Source organism: Crocodylus siamensis, chromosome 10 (genome assembly GCF_052110815.1).
Source record: "Crocodylus siamensis isolate JL-2025a chromosome 10, ASM5211081v1, whole genome shotgun sequence".
NCBI classification, from domain to species: Eukaryota; Metazoa; Chordata; order Crocodylia; family Crocodylidae; genus Crocodylus; species Crocodylus siamensis.
The window spans coordinates 57,639,262-57,662,510 of NC_143404.1; the positions used below are offsets into that span (position 1 = coordinate 57,639,262).

Sequence of the window (23,249 nt, forward strand, 5' to 3'; positions counted from 1 at the left end):
AGAATTAGTTCAGTGGGCATTAAATGTCTCATAAATGTGACCTATGAGTAGTGCCTTGCCCCAGGGGTAGCGTTGGAGTCTGTGGTCTCCTCTACATCTTTCTTGCAGAAGGGAGAAAGCATAGCTACAGTTCTGAAGCTGAATGGCATGTTTAGCTAGGGAATATGGTATCAGCTATTTCTAATAATGATTTGCAGGCAGGAAGTGAGTTCTGTGATATCACTTGCTAGTGTCCTTACTGGCTCGTGACTATCTATGTACTTACAGTTCTCCCATGCCTAGTGGAGAGATGAGATGAGAATTTGTGGAAAATATTTCCCTACTTAGTTTTGCACCTCTAGTTATTATGATATCAGCCTGTCCTAGATCTGTAGCTGGATGACAAAATAGTGGCTATTTATTGGAAAACTGTTAGGAGAGTGAAGTGATCTCTCAGTTAAGGCAAAATCAGTGATGTCAAACTAAACTTGCATTTCTTCTGTCAGGAGCCCCAAAGAGGCAACTGGCTTCTTTGGTCAGTATGTGTCTGGAGTCCCCTGTCTCTTGAATTTTCCTACACTTAGGTAACTAAGGGTCTGCTAGATGTATTTAAATTTGCAGTGACTCCTTTTCCTTGTATGAGTGGCTATCTGTTGCTGGAAAAGAGCTAGACTATAAGATGTGGAATCTAATTTTATTTGCCATTTTTTCCCCTCATTCCTTGGACTCTTTCAGTATATTTGCCAGTACCAGCTCATCAAAGCATTGCACATCTCCAGTTTGTACAGTAGCTTTGCATCCCAGGGACAGGATCAATACTTGCTTGCGGGGAGAAGGAGAAGGAACATTTTTTCCTCTCTTTGCTAGTTCCATACTTAGGGATAAGGATTTAGATTTTCATAGATTTCATAGACATTAGGGCTGGAAGGGACCTTGGAAGATCGTTTAGTTCATCCCTGTGCCCCAGGGGTAGGAAGGCAGCAGGGATCATAGGATCCCAGCAAGATAAACATCCAGATGTCTTTTGAAGGCGTCCAGAGTAGGTGCTTGAACCACCTCCGGCAGCAGTCTACTCCAAACCTTGGGGGCTCAGACAGTAAAGAAGTTCTTCCTTATGTCCAGCCTGAAACGGTCATGAAGGAGTTTGTGACTGTTCGACATGGTCATCCCTTGTTCACAATGTGGAATGCAGTTTGGAGGACCATCCACAGTTGTGCAGTACTTTGTGTAGTGCAAGATTCCCTCTTCATAGAATATGGTGCCACATCCCCTAGGAACCCTAAGGAAAGCAATATTAATATGGTGTAAATGATTACTGATTTGAGAAGAGGAAGTCCGCGTGCTAATCTATGTAGACACTACTTCTCTGTAGCCACTAGATGTCACCCTTATTCCATGTCTATGACCAAATTCCACTGCTAGCTAACTGATACTTAAATCTGCTTTCAAAGTTGCTGGTGCCGGCATGAAGGCCATGACCAGGTGTTTGAGTACCAGAGTTTTTAATATACGTGTAATAGGTGGGGTGTGTACCAAAAGTCTGCAGGTTATGGTTCAGTCAGGAAGCCCCTATGCAACTTCACCAATGCAGGCTAAGCCCAGTTGTAAGTGCCAGCATGTATATGTAATTCAACTAAATCCTTAGGACCTGAATTCATTGAACTTATTAACACTGCTGTGTTCCACAGAGAACCTGTAGTTGGAACCAGCTGGTGATGTAAATAATTAAAAAATCCTGAACCTAGCCTATTTTAGACAGTGATAGCATGTTTTGAGTGGGAAAACCAAGAGGAATAAGCATTCTGGGAACAAAGTTTACATGAAACTGAAGGAAGCTGCAACTGCAGTGTTGTTAACTTCTGCAATTTTCTCACCCATCTTCTGATATTTGGTGTCTGTCTAAAAGCCCCATCTCCAGGAGTTGAATGTTTATGGGAGATTCTCACCTTTTTTTTTTTTTTTTTTTTTAAGGTGACTCTGGCACTCATCAGTGCAAAGCTTGAACATGTGACCTCAGAAATCAGAAGATGATGGAAAAGAGCCCAACATCTAAACACACTTTTAAGCCAATCTTACTTTTAACATACTGGCTCACTGAGAAAGTATGTTTGGGGCTGATTGTGCTGCCACTTCTGGTGCTGCACTTGCTTAAGTGATTGTACTTGTGGACCCTGGCTGGCTGAGAGAAGATCCCTGTCTGAAAGCAGGAATCCAATTCCAGTTGGTATTATGGGAGGTAGTTAGTAGTTGGTTTATATGGTTAGCCTGAGGCATTGTGCCTGATGTGGGCTTTCAATTCCTGTGATTTACAGTTGTAAATCATTTGCATATGCAGTTTCAAAGTGTAACTAAACACAGGTGGTTCTGCCTCTTCAACATTATAAAAATGTGGGCCTATGATAGTCACAAAACCCTCTTCAAATACAGGCTTCAGACTTTGGAGGTTGGTTCAGTTTTACAGATAAAGCCTGAGTGACATTTGCCTTAAGCCCATGCATCAGACCACTGTTAAAGCTAGTCTTGGGATTTGGAAAATACATCTCACCACAATACCTGCCTTCATGGGGGTTATAACCTGCAACAATAGTACAGTTTAGCTCCAGAGTTATCTTTGGTATTTTTTTTTTGGGGGGGGGGGGGGAGAGCGGATAAGCACCTGCTCTTAGCATGGTGTTCAGTAAAATGCTTATCATCCCTTACTTTTTTGTGCTATTATCCTGAGTGTGTGGAACAGGTGTGACTGAAAGAAAGGATGGTTTGGATCATTATGATGTCCTATTTTTTTCTCTTGTCCGTGTTTCCCCCCCCCAGCCCTTTCAGAGTAGTTGGCAGTTGCAGATTTGAAGGTTAGAATGGTGTGGTCCAATGAGATGCATTGTAGCTATGGTGTTTTCTGATTAAGCGAGTACCTTGGAATAAAAAAAAGGTTTGCACTTATCCAGAATACACCCCTACGTTAATAAAATGTAAACCATATCTATGAAGTGTACAGTGCCCTGGTTTTAGCAGCCATAAAACAAACTAGCTCTAGTTAATGGCCTGGCTTCTAGTAACAGCCCTTTGAGAGAGCTGCTTTCCTCACACGATTTCTATGTAGTTAATCAGAACACAATTACATTACAAAGATGCTAATGCACTTAATGGATATAACCATAAGGGGTGCTTGTTAAAAGGTAATAAGCAAGAGGCAATAAATTGGGAAGGCATGTAAAGAAGTGCACTGTACTACCGTAGTAGTACGATGAAGAGAAGAAATATTGCTACCTGTTGAGCAGAGCCACTGGCTGTCAGTCTTGGGAGCAGAAAGTAATTTAGTTTCAGAAAAAGCTATTAAAGAAGGAAGATGACCTGCAATTGAAACTAGGCTCTGAAACAAGAGCCTAGTGCCTACCTAAAGAGGTGGAGAGGGGTACTGTATTAGTGAAGTATCCACCTCAGTCTTTTTGGAAACTAGGCATTTTCTGCTCATCTTGGCTGACCTGGGATGGGGACTCTTAACTGAATACTCCTCTAAGGTGAAGATTTATTTATATTAGAAAACTTGCACTGGCTTAAATAGTTTTAAAACTTGTGATGAAAATGATCCAACTCCTATATACTACTTTAACCCTTGCTTAAATCTCTCTCTCTAGCTTAATACTGTAATTTTGTAAATTCAAAGCGGCTGTCCCCCCTCTCCCAGCATGCTCTCCTGCAATAATTTTCATAATTTTAGTTGGGTTCAATTGAATGGGTTCAGTGCAGAGCAGACATATGGGCGACTGCCTTGCAAAGAAATCAAAGCGCTGCGGGGAGGATGAGTGTCTGATCATACTCCTGCTCTCAGTACCAAGACATGGTAGAGTGGGTGATGGGCTCGATGGCCTCCACCCTCTGGAAGGACAGAGGTGACACGGACAGTGCAGCAGGATTCCACCTACCAGTACTACATGTCTGCCTTCACTCGTGCCCAGCTGGAAACAAGTAGGGCAATAACTTAAAGTCCCAGTAGTGCTGTAGGCTGTATACTTAAGCCCCTGCCCTAAAGCTTGTTCTTTTAACCCCAGTTTGTGTTCTTTTAATCCCAGCTCTGGGGTTACTTAACCTCTCCGCTCTTTCCTGCCCAGAGCAGGGGGTTGGACTTGACCATCTAATAGGTCCCTTTTGACCCTAGAGATCTGTGACATCTAAATCAGTTCTTTTGAGGAAATGCAGCGCTGTGCCCTTCATCTATTACTAGGAAGAACGCCCCAGGAGCAGCTATGCGATCAGGGAGCAAAGCCTGTGCCCAGGCTGTCCTGTCCTGGCCTGTCCAGCCATTCCCCAGTGCTGCCAGGTAGGAGAGTGCTGCCGGTGCCCAGCAGCCGGTGAGGAGGAGGGAGCTTTAGTCCCCCCCGCCCCGCCCAGCCTCTCCGGGCAGGAGGCGGCTTCCCGGGCCCGGAGGCCGAAGCGTCTTGCCACAGGTGCTGGCCTCGCCGCCTGGTTCCCGGGCACGGGGGCTCGCCTCTCCGCGCTGCCGGAGCCCCGGCGGCCGCGCCGGCTTCCCAGGGGCTATTTTTAAGCCGCCGCTTTCCCAGCCTCCCCCTGCTGGCCCTGGCTCCCTGCCCGCGGCGGGGGGGCGCCTCTCCCCTCCTTCATAAAAGGGCCCGGCGGCGGAGGCCGGGCTCCGGGGGGTTATTTTTGGGAGCGGCGATGGCCTTGTTAGGGAAGCTCTGACCTTTGCGCCGCCGCAGCGGGAGCTCGGAGCTCGGGAAGGAGCCGCGGCGCGGGCGGAGCTCGGGACGGACCCGCCGCGGCCCGGGACGGCCGGCGGCCTCCCCCATGCGCCGCCCGGGGAGCGCGGGGCCGCCGGGGCCGGGCTGAGCGCGGGATGCGGCCGGCTGCGGCCACCTGAAGCGCGGGCACCATGAGCGGCGGCCGCTTCGACTTCGACGACGGCGGCGCGTACTGCGGGGGCTGGGAGGGCGGCAAGGCGCACGGCCACGGCATCTGCACGGGGCCCAAGGGGCAGGGCGAGTACTCGGGCTCGTGGAACTCGGGCTTCGAGGTGGTGGGCGTCTACACGTGGCCCAGCGGCAACACGTACGAGGGCTACTGGGCGCAGGGCAAGCGGCACGGCCTGGGCGTGGAGACCAAGGGGCGCTGGGTGTACCGCGGGGAGTGGACGCACGGCTTCAAGGGCCGCTACGGCTCGCGGCAGAGCGCGGCCAGCGGCGCCCGCTACGAGGGCACCTGGAACAACGGGCTGCAGGACGGCTACGGCACCGAGACCTACGCGGACGGCGGTAAGCGCGGGGCGGGGCGGGGCGCGCACGTCTGTCCGCGCCGGGCTTTGTCGCGCGGGACGAAGGCGCGAGCCTCTAGCCCCGCGCCTGATTGGCCCGAGCTGTGCAGGGATTGGTGGAGCCCTGAGCCAATCAGGCGCCCCACGAGGCAGGCGGGATTCGAACCCCGGCCCGTGCCCCTCGGGCCTGGCTTCCTGGCCGCGAAGCCGACTTCACTTCCTTTTTTTTTTTTTTTTTTAAGTTGACTTAACTGTGAGCGGACGCTCCTGTGTGGAGCAGAGCTGAGTTCGGTGCAGCACGCGTCTTGAGTTGCAGCAGTGGTCTTGAGTCAGGATAGTTAAGTTGACTTTGCTTTGGAAGATGGCTGCTGCCCTGTGAGGGAGCTGTACTTGTGTGCGCTCCAGTGTGGCTTAAGTCGACTTACTTAACTCACCTTGTCTGAAGTCTCTTGAGGCTGTGTGTATGCACCCTTCATCTCGCAGCAAAGCACAACGTGGGTACGCATCCTGTTTCCCCAAGCTTGAGTGGGTCTGTGTATCCAGCAGGGGAGATGGGCAATCCACAGGTTTTCCATTGCCCTCCAGGCAGGCTGACCCCTGCCCCTTTCCCAAATGCTGGAAACTTGGCTGCACGATGGTAATGGGGACTACTTTTGTGCTTTCCCCTGGCTTGCTCCTTCCACTGTTTGGTTAGGAGCAAGCATGACTAGGGGGCATCAGAGCTCCAATGCCTCCGGGCTTGCGGCCTGCTCCTAGGATGCCTACCATGGACATGGGGAGTATCCGAAGTGCCAGACTGATGGGTCTGGGAGGAAGAAGACTTGCCCAGTGGTAGAGTCACACACACTTAACAACTGAGCTTAGCTCAGTTGATCTGAAATTTGAAACTAATTTGGCCTTAAGCCAAAAAATCTAGGATTCTGGAAAACGGTGTGATATGCATTATCACATATAATGCAACACAGATTTTTCTCCAGTTAAATGCAAACTAGAAGCTTTTCTAATATGCTAGGGGCTCAGGGCTGGATTCTTTAGTTTAAGATTGAAGCAAAAACCAATATTTCTTTATTGGAATGAGTTAAAAACAGTTTGCAGGGCTGTGAAATAGCAGCTGCTTTACTAGGAACAGTGAACAGAGCGCAGCACTGCAGCACAAAGGCTAGCTTGATGGGTGGAACATCAAGATCATTAAAAAGGGGGGAGGGTGCTTAACACCTGTGGAATGAAGAGTTCAGGAGGGATGGGTAGATGTTAATGAGCCAGGGAGTCACGGGATTCCCTCAGCACTGCCCAGCTAGAAATGCTGCTGCTGCCAGGCAGTTGGGTTTAAATTTTGGTGGAGGAATCAAAGGGAGGTGCAAACGAACCTGTGTATCTCCTCCTGGAGCTGCCCTCGATACATGTCAGCCCTCGCTAGGACGCATCTCGCCTGTCATCTACACTCCAGCATTGCATTGCTCTGTGGGTTCTGGTCAATCCCAAACTGCAGGGTGATATGGGCGAATGCAGCGGGTGACATGGGCGAATGCAGCAGGACACGAGTTATTTACGGGATTCCAGATCAAACCCCTGCTTGGCAAATCCACATCCCTGCTCACATCCCAGTTGTACCAATTCTTCAAATATTCACCATACATGTTAGAAATGCTTTGTTGACAAGTGTCTGAAACCAGGGGGGACAGAAGTAATGAAACATCCCAAGAATCCCTGTGTAAGGAATTACAGAGCCCTTCTATGTAACATTCCAGTCTGCCATATTTAGTTTAGCTAAATAAAGAGAGTGATTTGGAGCGGGGGGAGGAATCCACTGAAATATGCCTCAGAACTGCATTCTGTTTTTATTCAGGGGACACACTGGCAATCATTTATGAAGGCAAAATAACTTTAGAAATATAATATTTCATCATAGGGAAGTATGGCACTGAAAGCTGTTAGATTTGTGAGGATTCAGGCAATTGGCATTCCAAGGCTTGGCTTTTATCATGAATTATTGAGCAAGATGCTTAATAGTAGTATGAGGAGTCTTGCTGAAGTTACTTCTTGTGCTCTTGAACCATGAGGTTGTGGGTAAAGCTGCAGGGTAGAAGTGGCATCTTTTATCAGTCCTGTTCCTTAAATTTCAGTCATCTTTTGTCTTCAGGGCATGGAATTGATATTAAATAATACTTTATTTATTCACATACCACGCTCACTGTTCTCCCCAAAATTAGAAATTGCAAAGTGGGGTATCTTGAAACTGATTCTAAACAGAAAGGAAAAATCTTCATCTTCATTCTACCTTCCCAAACCAAGGTGCTGTTTTGGGCGTGGTAGGTGAGTAAATATGGAAAAATATAGTTGTACTATAGTATCTACAGCAGAACCTAAAATACCTATATTTGTGATGAATTTAAAAAGTTGATAGATGCATCTTTGAATCATTTACAAGGTTTATTTACACTTAGTTTAATGACACACTCAGAATTGTTGCCTAGCTAATATCTAGTATAATATTTTTCACTTGGAAGTGTCTTACTTTGTCTTGTAGATAGTATGAAGGGATTATCTCACCCAGTAGTACCTCTTTGGTATGCTGCTGTGAGTGTTGAATGGTTTGGATTAACCCTATTTAGCAGGGGAGGCTGAAAAGAAAGAATATGGCACAGAATTTAAAATGTAACTGAGGTGCTAAGGTGAATACTCTTCTACTATTGAAAAAAATCAGATCCTTAATTATGTCTTTCAGAATAAGTTAGGACTTTGTTATATACCATCTAACAGATGGCCCCTTTGTCAATGAAGTATTCCCTACCATTCTTTTGTTACTGACTCAATATTGAAGCAGTTCCCAGACTTATTAGGGAATGTGTCACTTAATATATCCCTAACAGCCTTTGACCATGAGTTTAGCACTGATCCAGAAAGATGTAAACTACTAAAATCATTTCCTGCAATCTCAAAGTGTTTCTTTGGGGTCTCCAAGGACTGATCTAGTCTGACTGTGGCTAGCTTGTGAGCTCTGAGAAGTTCACTGATGAGGGTGATGTGGTTGCCCAGTATTTGTTGATTATCAGACAGTTAGGCCTATGCATAGTGGGTGTTTGGGCAGTTCACTCAGCATAAGAACTCTTCTGACTTTTAAGAGAGAATATCTAGGGTGCAACACCAGAAGCTAAGATCTGTGATTAATAACTGCCACTGAGAATGGGGCGCATGTTATGTTACGAAAACAGCATTCATTCTGTCTGCTCATCTTCATCTACCCCTTGATCACCAGATCCAAATGGGACCAAACTCCCTTAACCTGAACTTGTTAAAATTTGTTCTTGAGACATCCAGTTCAAGGACCTAGGAAAGCCTTCCTGCCATGTGCTGCAAAGTGGGGTGCAACCTTGAAGCTCTAGCTTCCTGGTGAGTAGACCAGTGGTTCTGAACTTTTTCAGACTCAAGTCACATCTCATCAGACTTGAGGTACCCCTCCATAACGTTTGTGAATTAAGGGACACCCCTTTTCTAAAACAAATATATCTCTTTGCAGAGGAGCCAGGCAGTGGGGGTGGGGGAGCAGCTAGGCAGGCAGAGCCTGAGCATGCTAGGATCTGCTTATGTCATTACACCTCCAGCCTCAGCCTATCCTTATCAGCTTACCTCCTCACACCTCACTTATCTCTTCATACTTCCTGCAGCACCCTTCAAAGGACCTTGTGGCACCCTAAGGGGCCCTGGCACCCTGGCTGAGCATCGCTGGACTGGATACATGAGAAAAATAGTCTCCAACTTTGAGAACCCCTATTTAATATTTAAACCTGTCCATCTGTTTTTAAAGCATTAAACCTGTATTTCAAAATGATGTATTTAGCTCAAATTATCATTTGAAAATATAACTCTAGTCACAGAAATTAAGCCTGGCACCCTTTCTGTGGACAGGGCATCATAGGTCAAAAGGGGATTGTGATTTGGTACCAGGAAGTCCTTTGTGTGTGAGAGCAGCCCATGTTAAAACACCAAATGAAAGGCTCCTTGCTTGGACTCGTTTTTCTGGCTTTTCTTCCAGCATAACCAAAACTCGTCATTCTAGAACTAATGAGAGAGAAGTGGGTTGTCTCTCAAGGCACTCTGTGTCTGATAATATAAAACCTCATGGAAAAATCTGCAAATATAAGAAAGTGGTCCTAACCCCTGCTTTGCCTTAGAAATGACAGTATATATTACCCAAAAAAAGTACTTTTCTTTCATTCAAATTGTGGCCCCAAAACATTTTGCAACGTTGATGTTTGCAGACCAATTCCTAGTTAGCTGAGAAAACACTGGCAAAAATTCATATTGTGAGGAAATTATTAAAGCATGTAATTTTTGCATGTAATGTAAGCATGTAACATTAAGACAGATAAAGAGAGGGTAGGTGTGTTTTAGGTGAGAAGTGAAAGTAGATAAAGACTGTGAAGCAGAGAGATCTAGTTAGAGAAGTAGTTATAGCTGGTAGGAGCTGCAGAGGAGAAAATACTTCCCCTGACAGTGGTGGCATTGTGGAGATCTGTGCTAGATGAATAATGGAAGACAACAAGTAGCAGGAAGAGGAAAGATCTGTGGGCTTGGCCAAAGAAAGTCTATGGAAAATTATAAAAATAGGAGGGGGCACTTTCTGGATCCTGAAGTGCTTGGATACAGTTGTGCTGCTTTGTGCATAGGTGGAGGACACAGCTGGGACTAGGGGAGAAACTTAGGGAAGGAGATAACAGCATTCATCATGCAGAGAAGGTGAGGCTTAGAGGAAGATTTCTCTGGGGCTGAAACAGAGGTGGTAACAGTGATTTTGCTGCTGCTTTTGTGGGCTGTCAAGTGCAGATAATAGATAGCAGCAGTACTGAAGTTTGCCACACTTCCTACTACTGACGCTGAACAGCCCCTCTGAGGCAGCTAAGAGGAGATTTGGATGTTCCTAAAACCTTGGGCCAAAGTCAGCCCCAGTGCAACTTGACTGACTCCAGAAATAATGATAAAAACATTTCTGAAGTACTACTTCTTCATTGGATTTAAAGTGCTGTGTTAAAAAGAAGTATCCCTTAAAGAGATGTATTCCCTCCAGTTTTACTGAAGAGGATAAAATGACTCTTCCAAGATCACAAAGTCTGTAAGCAAGGCTGGCCCTATCCCCCTAGTTCTGGGGTGGCAAACCTTGTCTGTGCATGCTACAAGTGGCACAGGCAGCTTCGGTGTGGGGCACACAGCAGATCAAGGAAGGGGTGGCAGCGCAGCAAAAGATGGGGCTGGGAGCAGAAGGCAGAGCAGCAGATCTGGCAAAAGAAGGGGTCTGGAGTGGCACAAGGGGAGAATGCAGAGCTAATGTATGGCATGCTTGCCAAAAAGGTTGCCCCCCACTGCACTAGTTCATGCTCCCTCCCTAGTGTAGTGACATCAAAGCTGGATTCAACCCAAGGGGTGATGTTTTTAGCTATCCAATAGCACTAGTAAGATGATTCAAGCTATACTCAGATAATTTTTTTCCAACCGCAAGTGCTTTTCTAGGTTCTGTTTTACATGTGGGTTTATGTGTCTGTTTAATCTGTCTGTCCGTCTACCCTAAGTTCTCTTAATGTACCTGTCCTTTCTGTATCTGGGCATCACATGTGAGTATAAGAGTTAGCGTTACAATTTTGACTGCTAGGAAGCTGCTCAGTAGGCTCTTTATTCAGAATGTGTTATTCTGGACCTCCTGCCCAGAGTGGAAAGGGGACAGAGAGGCTGTTATCGCCTGAAGAACTGCCCTGTCTTCATGAAGGAGTGTCATTACCTGACTTAAAGCCTTTGAGCCCACCACTGACAAGTAGCTCAGCATGTGACTGCATTAATTGACCACAGTGACTTGTGGAAGGTGTGAGCTGTTATCCAGGTTAAGCAGAGGGCACACACAATCCATTTGTGAATCAGCGTGATTGGGACTGCCTGTCTCCAGGGTCCATGTTTAATCCCCTCTGCAAATTGAGCCTTTCCATCCTGGGTGTATAAATAGAAAGGCTTAGCTCCATTTCTTCAGGAGCAGATGCAGAAATCTCTAGAAACCACAGCAAAAGGTAAATACTGGCCTGTCTTCCATTACCCTTCCTAATCAGGGTTACTGAGACTTGGGTAGCTCCTGTGAGTCAGGGAGGTTGGAGAATTTTGCAGGGTTTCTTGTAATTTGGCTTTAAAAGCCTTTTTCCAGGTGATAATACAGAGTCTTTTTTGTGTGTGTCTTTTTTATGTTTTCTTTCAAATGCTTCCCCTCCCCTCTTGACTTCATCCATCATCCCCAGCCTTGACCTGCGTCAGCCTACACGCTCACGAGTCAAATAATACCAGTGGGAAGTTCTTTGGGATTAAGTGACTCAGAGAATTAACATTCTGGCCTTTCACCTCTAGAGAGCTTCAGTTCCAGTTTTGACTTGGGTCGCAAGGGAAAGTGATTTGGGAGGAAAGCAAAGCTGGGTCCCATCCTTGTCCTCAGGCAGAATTTTCCACAGTATAAAACCATCAGCACATTAGTTGGGACGCAGGGCTGGAGTAAGATGGCAAGGGCGGATGTGCATGGGTGTAGTGGTGCTAGCAGGAATTGTTCAGTCTCTGCCTGTGTTTTAGGTCTTGCTCGTGAGCAAGCATTACAAACAAAATGGCAAGCAGAATCAGATTTCCTTTATTTCTTTGTATTCACTCTCCCCTCTGTACAACCTCCCTTGTCATGTCACTGGGCCTAGGTGGGGGGGTGCACTGTGCTCTCACTTGCTCAGAGGTGTGCTTCTGCTTATTGCAGCTAGACAGAACACCGTCATGTATTTCCTTTTATTGTCCTTGGTCCTGCTCTCAGTTGAGTTTCTCAAGGATGCATGTGGAGAGGACAGTCCCTTTTTGTGCTGCAGGATGAGTCGTTCCCCATCCAGACTAGAGGGGTTAGCCCAGCTCTGTGGATCTGAAGAAAGAGGTCAGGTTGATTGCGTCAGGGCTGTGTTGTTATTACTCAGATGTGATTTACACCCCTCAACTCTATTCCTTCCCCTTTGGCCTCCACTCGCCCCTTAGGAATTCAGTATTCCTACTTAGGACACTATTTCATACTGAGATGATTATATCATTAAACAGATTTTTTTAAACCATTTTTTTAAATGTTGACTTTCTTAGTCATTGCCAGCTCTAGATCTCTACTCCACAGTGGCCTTCCCAGTAGCATGCTGCAGACATTATTAATGGGAGTCAGATATTTGTTCCATCAAAGAAATGACTTGCATTTTCACAGGCTTGCCAAACAACTCCCCTTATCTGCCACTCGCTCAGTTTTTGGTGGTATTGAAAGATAGATTTCAGAGGCAGAGGAGTGTAATTTCACTTTAAGAATGTGTCTTTATTCTTTTTTTTTTAAGAAGGCGAGAGAGAAGAAGAAAATTCCCCATACACATTTCTGCCCTAAAATTGAGGTTGGGGGTGGGAAATAATGAAGAAAAATTGTGCTATTTCTCCTGTAATTTGGTCAAAATTTTAAACTTTTCAAAATCTGTCCTTCAGTTTTGAAACCACAAAGTGGGAATTGGCCAGCTTGCATGCAGCACTAGTACAGAATGTGTCACCAAAACAGAATAAATAATTATGCTTTTCTGTCTTACAGCCCCTTCAACCTAAGGAACTTTCCAAGCATTAGCTAAGAGCTTATCTCTTCACAAACTTGCTCCTAATCTGTGGAAGGCATACTTTTACATCAATTTCATTAAACTAGGGGAAAACCTTGTATAAACACACTGGTTGTATCTCTCAAGGGGCAGGAAAAAAGCTTATTTTTAACTCGTATTATCTATCATGTGTTAATTCTAGCATGGACAAGGCAGTTGTCATTCTGATGTAGTAGCTGATCAGTGTAGTCCTAGGAAAGAGCCCAGAAAAATATGTTAAAGCTACTTACCTGGATTTTAATATTTTATATATTTTAGATGTTCAAAAAACTCTTTCCTCCCCTGAAGCCATTTAAAAAAAAAAAAAAAAGATATAAAGAGCTTGTCTTCATTAGAGTTTTGTCTCTTGACTTAATTGATTAGCAGGCTATAACTTTGTGATTTATCCCAGGCTGCTTGCTAGGATAAGCCACAAAGTTTTGAAGGCCAGAACCAACATTTGATGAGTGTCTAGCCTGGCCTTCGAGCATGCTAACTGGCTCTGTAACTTGGCCAGCCTGCAAGGGGAAAGCTGCTCTGCGGTTCCTGCATTTTTCTCCTTTAAAGAGAAAATCCGGGATTAAGAGAAAATTTGCATTTTTCCATAGCAAATAGAAAACCTGGATCCCTGGTTATCCTCAGTAAAAACATACCATATTCTACCTGGGCAGATGTAGCCTTAACTGGGAAACGTTAATCTGCAGAAAAAACTCATTCTTTTCTATGAGATTCCATAACAAACTAAGCTAAACTGAAATAAGGCATTCTTTAAATAGGAATGAAAGTGTCTATATAAAGGTTTGTGCCTTTTTAATACAATTGTTTTTTCAGCTACTTTCAACTTTCCACTGTAAGAAGGTGCAAGTCTCCAAACACCTCCCATAGGAAGAAAAATTTGGTTTATATCTAATTGCATAAGGGAAAATAAGTCAGAAAAACATGAAGGGACTTATCCAAGGTCATATAGAAAGTTCAGGCAGAGTCCGTTTAAAACCCAGAAGCCCTGATTCCTGGTACCCAGGGCTAATCACTGGCTGCTATTCTTCAATAACTTGACTTTTACACCACTGTAGCCCCATGGATTGCAACAGAGCCTGCCCCTGCTCTGCCTGAGTGTGAATGAGAAGACATTGGCATTCTTGGGGGCCGGCTGACTGCGAGTAAAGGTCAACGCTAACATTTTTTCTGTCTTTCCTATGCTACTTTCTCCCCATTGCTCCCTGCTTCCCTTTCCTCACAGGGGTCCTTGCTGAGGAGATATGGGAACACCTGCCTCTTTGTTGTTCCCATATGCTGTTCCTTGCTATATGACGGGCCTAGTTATAGCAGCAATAAGTTGCCTTTCGGCTGCTTGCTGACTTCTTAACTTTCGGCTGCTCTATGGCAGCTGCCACAGGTTTTCTAACTCCTCTCAGTAGTTACACTGCTCAGCTCTGGCACTTGTTTTATGGCTTTTGGTGGACAAAAGGGTGAAGCCTCTGTGAGATGTTATAAATTACAGCTTGGGAAGTGACATGGAAAAACAAAAAGCTGGGAATCCTTGTCTCTTCACAAGCACATTGTGAGCTTAGTCAAGGACTTTTAGTGCTTGGTCTCCTCTGCTTGCTTGGCCCTTGCATTCACATTCAAGCATTATCTACACAAGGCATTTATCTATATTAGTTTAGTAAACTCTGTTTAAACCAAATTTGGCTGGTGAGCATGGTCGGGTCTAAAATCAGTTTAAAATGAGTACAGAAACTTTGGCTGGATTGCCCACATTTAAATCCAGCAGCCTGAATCATGCTAAAGGAGTTCTAAAACGCTCCAGTTAATCCAATTAAAGACCTGGGGGCATTTTCAAACATGCTTAAAGAAGTCAGGAATCCAAATCCCATTGATACGTTAGGACTTCTTAAAATCCCATCCCTCTAGTGTGCATGGTGCCTGCTGAACCTGGCAAGGGGTGGCATTTTCTGACAGACAGAGCACAGGTATAGAAGTCAGAGGATCAATACGTGTCATGGATAGTTCTGACTCTCTTATTGAATTACTCTGTGACCCTGGGTGGGTCATTTAACCACTCTAGCCCTCAGAGACTTCAAGCTGCTTAATAATGCAACAGCATTGCATGGAGCCTTCTAAAACCACTGGAAGGTCACATAATGTTATGTGCTATTGTGTCAGCTCTGCTCTCAGGCTGCAGCCACTGAGCAGAGACAAAGCAACTGAGTTCAAAGACCAGTCATATGCAATATTTGTAGTTATTTAGACAGCCTTCATTGTATTTGAAACTGGTGACAATGACCTTCTGTACAGATGGGAATTCAGGAGCACAGGGACCTCAAGTAACTCCTTCATACTCTCACCTGTGAGTGGGAGGGTGGGAAGGAAACCCAGGTCTCTGGCTTCACAGCCATGCCTTGTCCATCACCTTGTTTCCTAGTATGGTTTTAGAAATGGGGCAGTCTGGTTGAGTGGACATGTTACCATGGTAGGTTATTCCCACTGGGTAGGCTACCGCATCGCATAACTTGCCACCCCCAGTGCTCTAGCATACAATGAACTTTTTGTAAAGCAGGCACAACAAAAACTGCATGTGCTTCATGGCAAATAAATTCCCTTTTGCCTTTAGTTGTGGTTCTAGCCCTGGGTTTAGTGCCCTGATGTCATTCTGCAATATAAGGAGGTAGATAGCCAGCTGCTGGAGGCACTTTGGTAGGGAGGGATGGCGTTTGTACTGCTGCTACTCTGCTGCACCTAGCACTGGAATTGAGCACTTGTGTTTCCTGCCTCTGTGCTGTGTATATGAACATCTTGCATACAGGTCTAAAGTGGATTTCAGCAAAACCACAGACTAGGGAATAAAGATTATTTTATTGAACTGGCCACAGAGACCATAAAATACTCTCTCCCATTGTTACCAAAGAAGGAATCGGAATCTCTCCTGGGGCAAGATCATCCCAGGGTTGAATAAAGCAGTTTGAACAGTGGAATTTAATTTCTTGGAGCCAAGCTGATCCTTTTTTTTTCCAGCACAACTGGAAGATGAGAAGGAAAAGTTAATGGGAGCAACACACACTGTGCCACTGTCTTTATCTGATGCTGGTTTGCTGAGCAGTGGTCCCAATGGCTGATCATGCTGTGGGGTGGATGCTGGCTGTGCCCTTCTCTGGGGCAGTGCTTGCTTATTGTACTTTGCCACTTCCCAGTAAATCACTGACAAAGAATCCTGTCCCAGTTTACTGGAAAGGATATTTACTGTAAATGCCCATGAAAATGCCCCCTGCACAGTTGGCCATTTGTCTTCACCCTTCAAGGGGGTCCTGCTTTGCAAATTGTAATTAGCATTTGCCTTCCATTAGTACCTTTCATCTAAAGATATCTTGTCTGTGCAAAGCCTGGGGGGGGGGGGAGAGTTTTGCCCTGCATCTTACTGATTTCAGGAAGGGATGGTCCATTCTGGACTCTGTAAAGCTGGGTAATGGTTGGAGGCAGAGCTGAATGCTGCTTTTGGTGGCTTGCCAGTTACTGTAGCAACCGTATCAACAGAATGAGGAAAACCCAGGGAGAGAGGGATTTTTGAGTGAGGAAAATTAGCATTCTGGGGTATCTGCTGGGCAGAAAATGGGTTCACTTTTGACAAGTCTCTGAACTGGCCTCAGCAGTGACACTCTGCTTCTCTTGTATCATTTTGTGTTAAGCCCTGCCGTATTTCTTCTCCCCACCTCTACCCCATAACCCAGCAAATAAAGACTTTCCCTGCTGACCAGGCTGCCTTTCTTTCTTGCTGATCCTAGGGAGGAGCTGGACATTAGTAACTGAAGCCTCACAGCACCCCCCAAGATAAGTCAGAATTATAATCCTGGTTTTAAAGCTCTGGATCTGAGGCACTGGGAGCTAACTTTCCCCACAGCCATAAACAGGCTTGTGGTTTTTCAGACAGTTGAAGAGCCACTGACTATCCCATTCCCAGCCTATTGATGCATCGTGCCATGTTTTGACCCAGGATGGTAGCTTATCCAAGGGGCAGTTTGGTTCCAATCTGAAGCAATGAATGAGGCAAGTTACAGCCCCGCACAGTTTTCCTGCCACTGCAGATCTTCCTGCTGGTGAGGGAAGACCCTGCCTGAGCTTTGTGACCAGACAGACCCAGAATAAGACTTTGGGGCCTCTGTGATGGTTGAGTAAGACCTATTAGTGCCCAGTGCAAAAAAAGGACACTAAAATTGACCAGCAAAGGCCATGTAGGAGAGGTAGGGAAGGGAGAAAGAGTTTTTGAATTCCTAGCCTCAGGTCAGTGCTGAGAACCCCTCTGAAGTGTGGCTGGTCTCTCATTCCTTATCCCTCACAAAGAAATTTGCTCATGATGACTTGCTGTATTTTTGGAGCCATGAAGGAAAATGCATACAGAAATCACAGGCCAAGATGCTGTGTACTGAGAGCCCCATGCTGGGGAGAGTGGTTCTCCAGTGCATAGTCCCTACAAAATTGTCTCTTAAAGTCCCCCTGGCATCTATTTAAGCTCTTTTTATGCCTAGTCCTGGTAGTGTCTCCAGCACCTTTGTTTTTTTCAACATCCCTTTGAAGTAGGGATGTATCATTATCTCCATTTTACAGATGGGGAAATGAGGCTCGGAGAGACAAAGTAACTTACCCACAGTCGCACAGGAAGAACCAGAAACTGGGCTCGGGTCAGTTCAGTGCCTCAGACAAAAGTTCTTCCTTAATATTGCCCTTCTGCTCAACTGGCCAACATGCATCTGTCCTCCAGTTCACTGCAAAGAGAGTGAACAATAGGTAACAAGTGGACTGAAACAGGTCTAGCTACTAACCTGGATGTTTGTGCCCTGGGTAGTAGTGGTGGCACTCAGGTAGGCAGCAGTGGCAGCTGCCAGTCTTGTGCTTTCTCTAGGTTGCTGGCCACTTGCCCACCCCTAATTATGTGACTGGACTGCAAGGGCTGTCAGAGGGCTGTGGAAGAGCTCGTTAGCAGATTATGCACATGTACAGAACAATTGAGATGGATGTCAGTCGTCAGGGACAGGGCATGCAACTTAAAACTCTAGCTGTGCTGAGGGCAGCTTCTGCTTCCAGCCACGCTGGTGTAAAGGAAGTTTTGAGCTGATGTAGCAAGAGCAGAATTGAGCCTTTATTTAGTCAGCTAAAGGAGAACAGCAGTGGGCTGCCAGCATCAGTGATGTCTAGCATCTTCTCATCAGGCCTCTTGCCAAGATGGACCCTTATAATTCCAAACTCATATGTGCGCATGCAGGTATGACCTCTTTCTCCTCACACAGACCATGGGATGGTGCGAGGGCAGACATGATGTCTCCTAATGATGCAATTAACCATACAGTTCCTTGTACTGAGCTGCCTGTTTGGGGGAAAGGAAATTGCTTTATTTAACTAGGTCCTTGTTTTTGCCTTTAGGAACTTACCAAGGCCAGTTTACCAATGGCATGCGTCATGGCTACGGCGTCCGTCAGAGCGTGCCGTATGGCATGGCATCCGTGGTCCGCTCTCCTCTCCGAACCTCCCTTTCTTCCCTCCGTAGTGAGCACAGCAATGGCACGTTGCCCCAACAGGACTCCCCAGCAGCTAACCAGGAAAGCATCCCCATGTCCCCCACTATCAGTCGGGGAGGCTTTGCCCTCAGCCTATATTCAGATGGTGAAGCTGGCAAGCCAAAGAAGGGGGGCCTCTTCAGACGGAGCTCTCTGCTGGGGAAGCTAAAGAAATCTGAATCCAAGACATCTCTGGCCAGCCAGAAGAGCCGAATCAGTTTCCTCAAGAGTGAGAGCGGCATTAGCTCTGCCGCCAGTGATGCTACCTCCACTGTCAGCTTGGGAGAGGGGGCAGAAGGCGAGGAGTTCCCACACTTTGAGTCGGACATTGATGCTACCACCACGGAGACCTACATGGGTGAATGGAAGAATGACAAGCGCTCAGGTTTTGGGGTGAGTGAGAGATCGAGTGGCCTGAAATATGAGGGTGAGTGGCTGGACAATCTGCGGCATGGCTACGGCTGCACCACAATGCCCGATGGCAAGAAGGAAGAAGGCAAGTACAGGTATAATGTCCTGATCAAGGGTATGAAGAAGCGAGTGATACCTCTGAAGAGTGCCAAGATCAGGCAGAAGGTGGACAGGAATGTGGAGGGGGCCCAGAGGGCAGCGGCCATCGCCAGACAGAAATCTGAGATCGCGGCTTCCAGGTAGGAGTTCCTGGTCAACTCCTGGTAGGAGTGTGAAGGAAGGTCCTATAGATGCCCAGGGTTTTTTTTATTGATTGTGATGTCTGTGGTTATTAGAAACTGTCATGAAAGACAGATGGGAATTCTATAGAGGTGCACTGATGCATCGGTCTGATATTGGACCCGCACCCATATGAAGAAAATTGTCTGTATTGGAAATCAGCCAATACAGCTGTTAATTTGGCTGATAAATGGCCCGTGCAAGTGTGCAGCTGCAGCGCAGCATGTAGGCAGTGAGGAGCACAGCACGGCTTGGAAAGCAGCGTGCAGCTGGTAAGTCTGTTGTGGTGGAAGGGGAGGGGGGAGAGAAGGGAATGGGTGTGGAGGGCAGATCAAGGCCCCTATGGTAGGGGTTGGGGCAGGTGCTGCCCAGCCAGAGCAGGGTGGGTGAGGGATGGAGCTGCAGCTTGTCCAGAGGACACGGGGAGGGAGGTAGAGGCTTCCACTGCTGTGTGCCACTCATCTGGGAGTTGCTTGTCTGGCAGCTTCCGCTGTTCATCCAGGAGGGCATGGGGCAGGGGGTTTTGCCGCCAGATCTGCATGGGGTGGGACAGGCTGGGGCCAAGGCTGCACGGGGCTCTTCCCAGCCAGAGGCTGGGCCAGGCTGCACTTGGGGTGGGCAGCGGCGCTGGGAGAGGGGGTAGGGGATGCAGCAAATTTTGGGGTAGCTGCAGCCCCCCCATAGCCCCTTCTCAGTGCTGCTGCCACCTATCCCAAGCACAAGCCAGCTCAGACCTGCCAGGAAGAACCCAGTGCAGCCCTGGCCCTAATCCCGCCTGCAACAGCAGTACCCCACTCTGCGCAGATCTGGGGGGGTACCCCCTCCCATGCCCTCCCAGGGTGCGTGTAACAGCAGGAGCTTCCCCCCCACACATTCCTCAGGCAAGCCATTTGCAGTTCTGTCCTGCACCAGCTGGGCAGCACCTGCCCCAGTCCCTGCTCCAACCCCACTCTGTCCCTCACCACAGGGGCCTCAGTCTGTATCCTTGCAGGTCTGTAGTGTTCCAGACTAATGCTATCACCACTGGACAGTCCTTCCTTTCTGCTGCATACAGCTTCTTCCAAAGTTTACTTGATCTGCCCCCACTGCAGAACTGTTAGTCCTACCCTCAACAGGACAAAGGTAGGGTGGTCAGGCGAATAGTCAGCAGGTGCAGCAGGAGGTCAGACACCTCCTTTATTAAAATAACAACTCAACAGTAAGCCCATCACAACATCTGGTGGAAATGCTTCATCATATACTAGTCCCCACAGGATTCTGGGTCAGTGATACAAAATGTTGCAGTTGCAATTGCTCTTCTAATAAGGACTTTCCATTTCAAGGCCCTTAGGGTCACATCCCTTCAGTAACCAACAGAACAGCTTGGCATTCTTGAGCGGTTGTGTGCCACAACCTGGCTTCCACTCTTTCCCTATTCCTAGTGGCATGAGGGTTGAGGGCATGTAGTGGCTTTCCAGTATCAGGTTATCAACATAACATCATGATCTTAACAAATGAGCCAGTTTCTAGAGCTCTCTCACTTCATAGTAGAAAAGCAACATGCTGCTTAGATATCACCATTCAGGACATAGTCACCAAGACAGAAACCAGTCTGGGTAGGCTGAATTGAAGATGTCTACACCACTGCAGCAGAGGATTTAGTTTGCTCCTGAGGATATAAGCCCTCCCCTCTCCGGTCATTATCACTAGGGGTTTAGGGAACTTGAAGTAGCAGCCAGCCAATTTTGTGGGCAGATCTTCAGGCCGGCAACCATTTTTGCAGGCTAATTGTGGCACCCCCCCTCCCCCACCTTTGATTGGCTGAGGGGCCTTGGTGGCTCTGCCCATCACCACTGATTGCCTGCTCAGGCTGTTGGTTGTACAGCCCCACCTTTCACCGCAGATTGGGTGTGAGAGCTGGCTGTCATGTGGCCAGACATGGGCAACTGGTGCCACCTTGGGGGGGCACGTGCCCCCCCCCCCCCCCCACAGCAACTGGTCAGTGACTGGAAGTGGTGTCACCCCACAGCCAATCATGCCAACTGGGAAGCAGCCATGGCACTCCTGGAAGTGGCTGTGGAGCTTCATCTGGTGCTCCTACTCCCCAGCTGGCACTCGCAAGGGGGGCACAGGTGCTCCCCTGCCCATCACCTAAGCAAGGAGCACAGCCTGTCAGGGGGTACACATGCACCCCTGTGCACCCCCTATGCATTGCCACTGTGGCCAGAGCCCTTGCTGCCAGTTGGTAGAAAGGTGTGGGGCCATGTGACAAACAGCCAGTGAGGGGTGGGGTGGCACCCATCTTGCTGTGCCAGTAGCCCCCTCCCCCCACTTCCCTCCCTCCCTCGGCAGGCTGTGTAGCCAGGCCATAGTGTTTTATTTTTGTTAATTTTCTTTTTTTTTTCAGGGAACCTGCCAAAAGCACAGACCCCATGCTTTTTTGTGGAACCAGCCCAAAATTGCAGTTTCCGTGAAAAACACGCAATCATGATTTCAGTAGGTCCCTAACCATCACTTCATATATATCTTCTGCTTGTCTACACATATCAACCCCAGAAATAAAATAGTGAAGTCACCCTGGGGGGTGACACTGGCATCATGGTCGAGGCCAGTGTTTCCAGTATGCTCAAAAACAGTGGCTTGGGGCACCCCCGGGATGTTCTTACAACTTCATTTCCAGGGTTCATACACCTGGGGTTGGAGCGGATCTTCTTGGCTAGGGACAGAAGTTACACATAAACTGGTATGAGTGATTGGAAACTGATTCAGGTATGTAACACAATAGAAGTTCGGTGTACCTAAACCGCTTTCAAAATGAATGAAAGATAAACCTGGATGGATGTAGCATCAGACTTTAACTGATTTTGGTTAAATCGGTTTACTGAACTTCTATATCAGATCCCCTCCAGATTTAAGTTAACTCACAGTCCCCCAGAATACCAGGATGCTTTGCACCTCCCCTGTAACACCCCCCCCCCCCCAACACACACGGTGCATGGGCTAGGCTTGGTCCAAGCAGTCTGCACCAGCTGAGCGGGGGGGCATGCTCTAGCACCCCTCAGCTTCTGGCCTGGGCCACTGCAGGCATGTGGCTGCATTTCTGAATCAAAATGAATGTTGGTTCACTTGCTTATCAGTTCAATCTATGCAGTTTAGACTAACATGTGAAGATTGAATCGATTTAGCCTCTGGCTTCTTGACTGTCTGTACTTAGCCCTTGACAACAAGATGGAGTACTCTGCTTTCATGGTAGAGGTCAACTCTTAGTGGGCACATCTACACAAGATGCTTACTGCACATTAGCCTAATAACACTGTGTAGTATGCTGTTCAGAAACCATGCTAATAGCTTACTGTGCAGTGTTATTAGGCTAATGCATAATAAGCATCACAAAATAACTGTGCACTGGTGCTACTTCATTAGATAAGTACTAACTAAATGCACAGTAATTCTAAGGCACATTAACAAACCTGTAGATGTGCCCAGTGTAGCTCAGAGACTGTCCTCACCAGCCAATGTATTGCCTCAGAGAAGAGGGGCCTCTGGTGGAGAATTCCTTGTATTCATCATCATAGTTTTTCAGATGATGTTTACTCAGCTCTGAATGATTCACCTGGATTAGTGCAGTAGGCCATGGGGCAGAAATCAACTGAATTCTAATCTCTGTAGTTTGGAGACTGCTCTTTCCGGTCAGGCTGGTCTAAGATGTCCTGGAAAGTAACACTGTGAAACGCTTTGGGTAGGTTCTCTCTGCTTTGTCTGTGCACTGGAAATCCTTCACCAAACTGCTGGAGAATACGAAAAACCTTCAGGAGACCTGACTCTCTTTGCTTAAAGTACTTTGGGCCACAAATTTAAATTTTGTCTTTAAAAAAGGAAAGGCAGAGTTTGTAATAATAGAATAGAAATATTGTCATTCACTATTGGAGAGAGTTTTGGTTTTTCTTCAGTTAAACTTTTCCCCCACCACAGAGCTCCACAGACAGCAGCACCCCAGCAGCTCAGAGGACAGACAGACTTCTGCAGGTGCAGACAGAAGATGAAGTAGACCCACCCAGTTATATTTGCCAAGCAAAGTACAAAAAGGGAAATGGCAGCAATGAGGCTTTTAAAAGTTCATTCAGTTTTACCAATTTAAAA

The 23,249-nt window shown here is 46.9% G+C and overlaps 1 protein-coding gene across 1 annotated transcript in view; it reads left to right on the forward strand.

Moving 5' to 3' along the window:
• Nucleotides 1-4,616: 4,616 nt before the first annotated feature.
• JPH2 (junctophilin 2) overlaps nt 4,617-23,249 on the forward strand; it is a 64,669-nt gene continuing 46,036 nt past the window's right edge. Inside the window, exons 1-2 of the mRNA XM_090065162.1 lie at nt 4,617-5,243; nt 18,307-19,090. Of these exons, the coding sequence (XP_089921288.1) occupies nt 4,865-5,243; nt 18,307-19,090 (1,163 nt within the window). The 5' untranslated portion in view covers nt 4,617-4,864. The remainder of the gene's footprint in view (nt 5,244-18,306; nt 19,091-23,249) is intronic.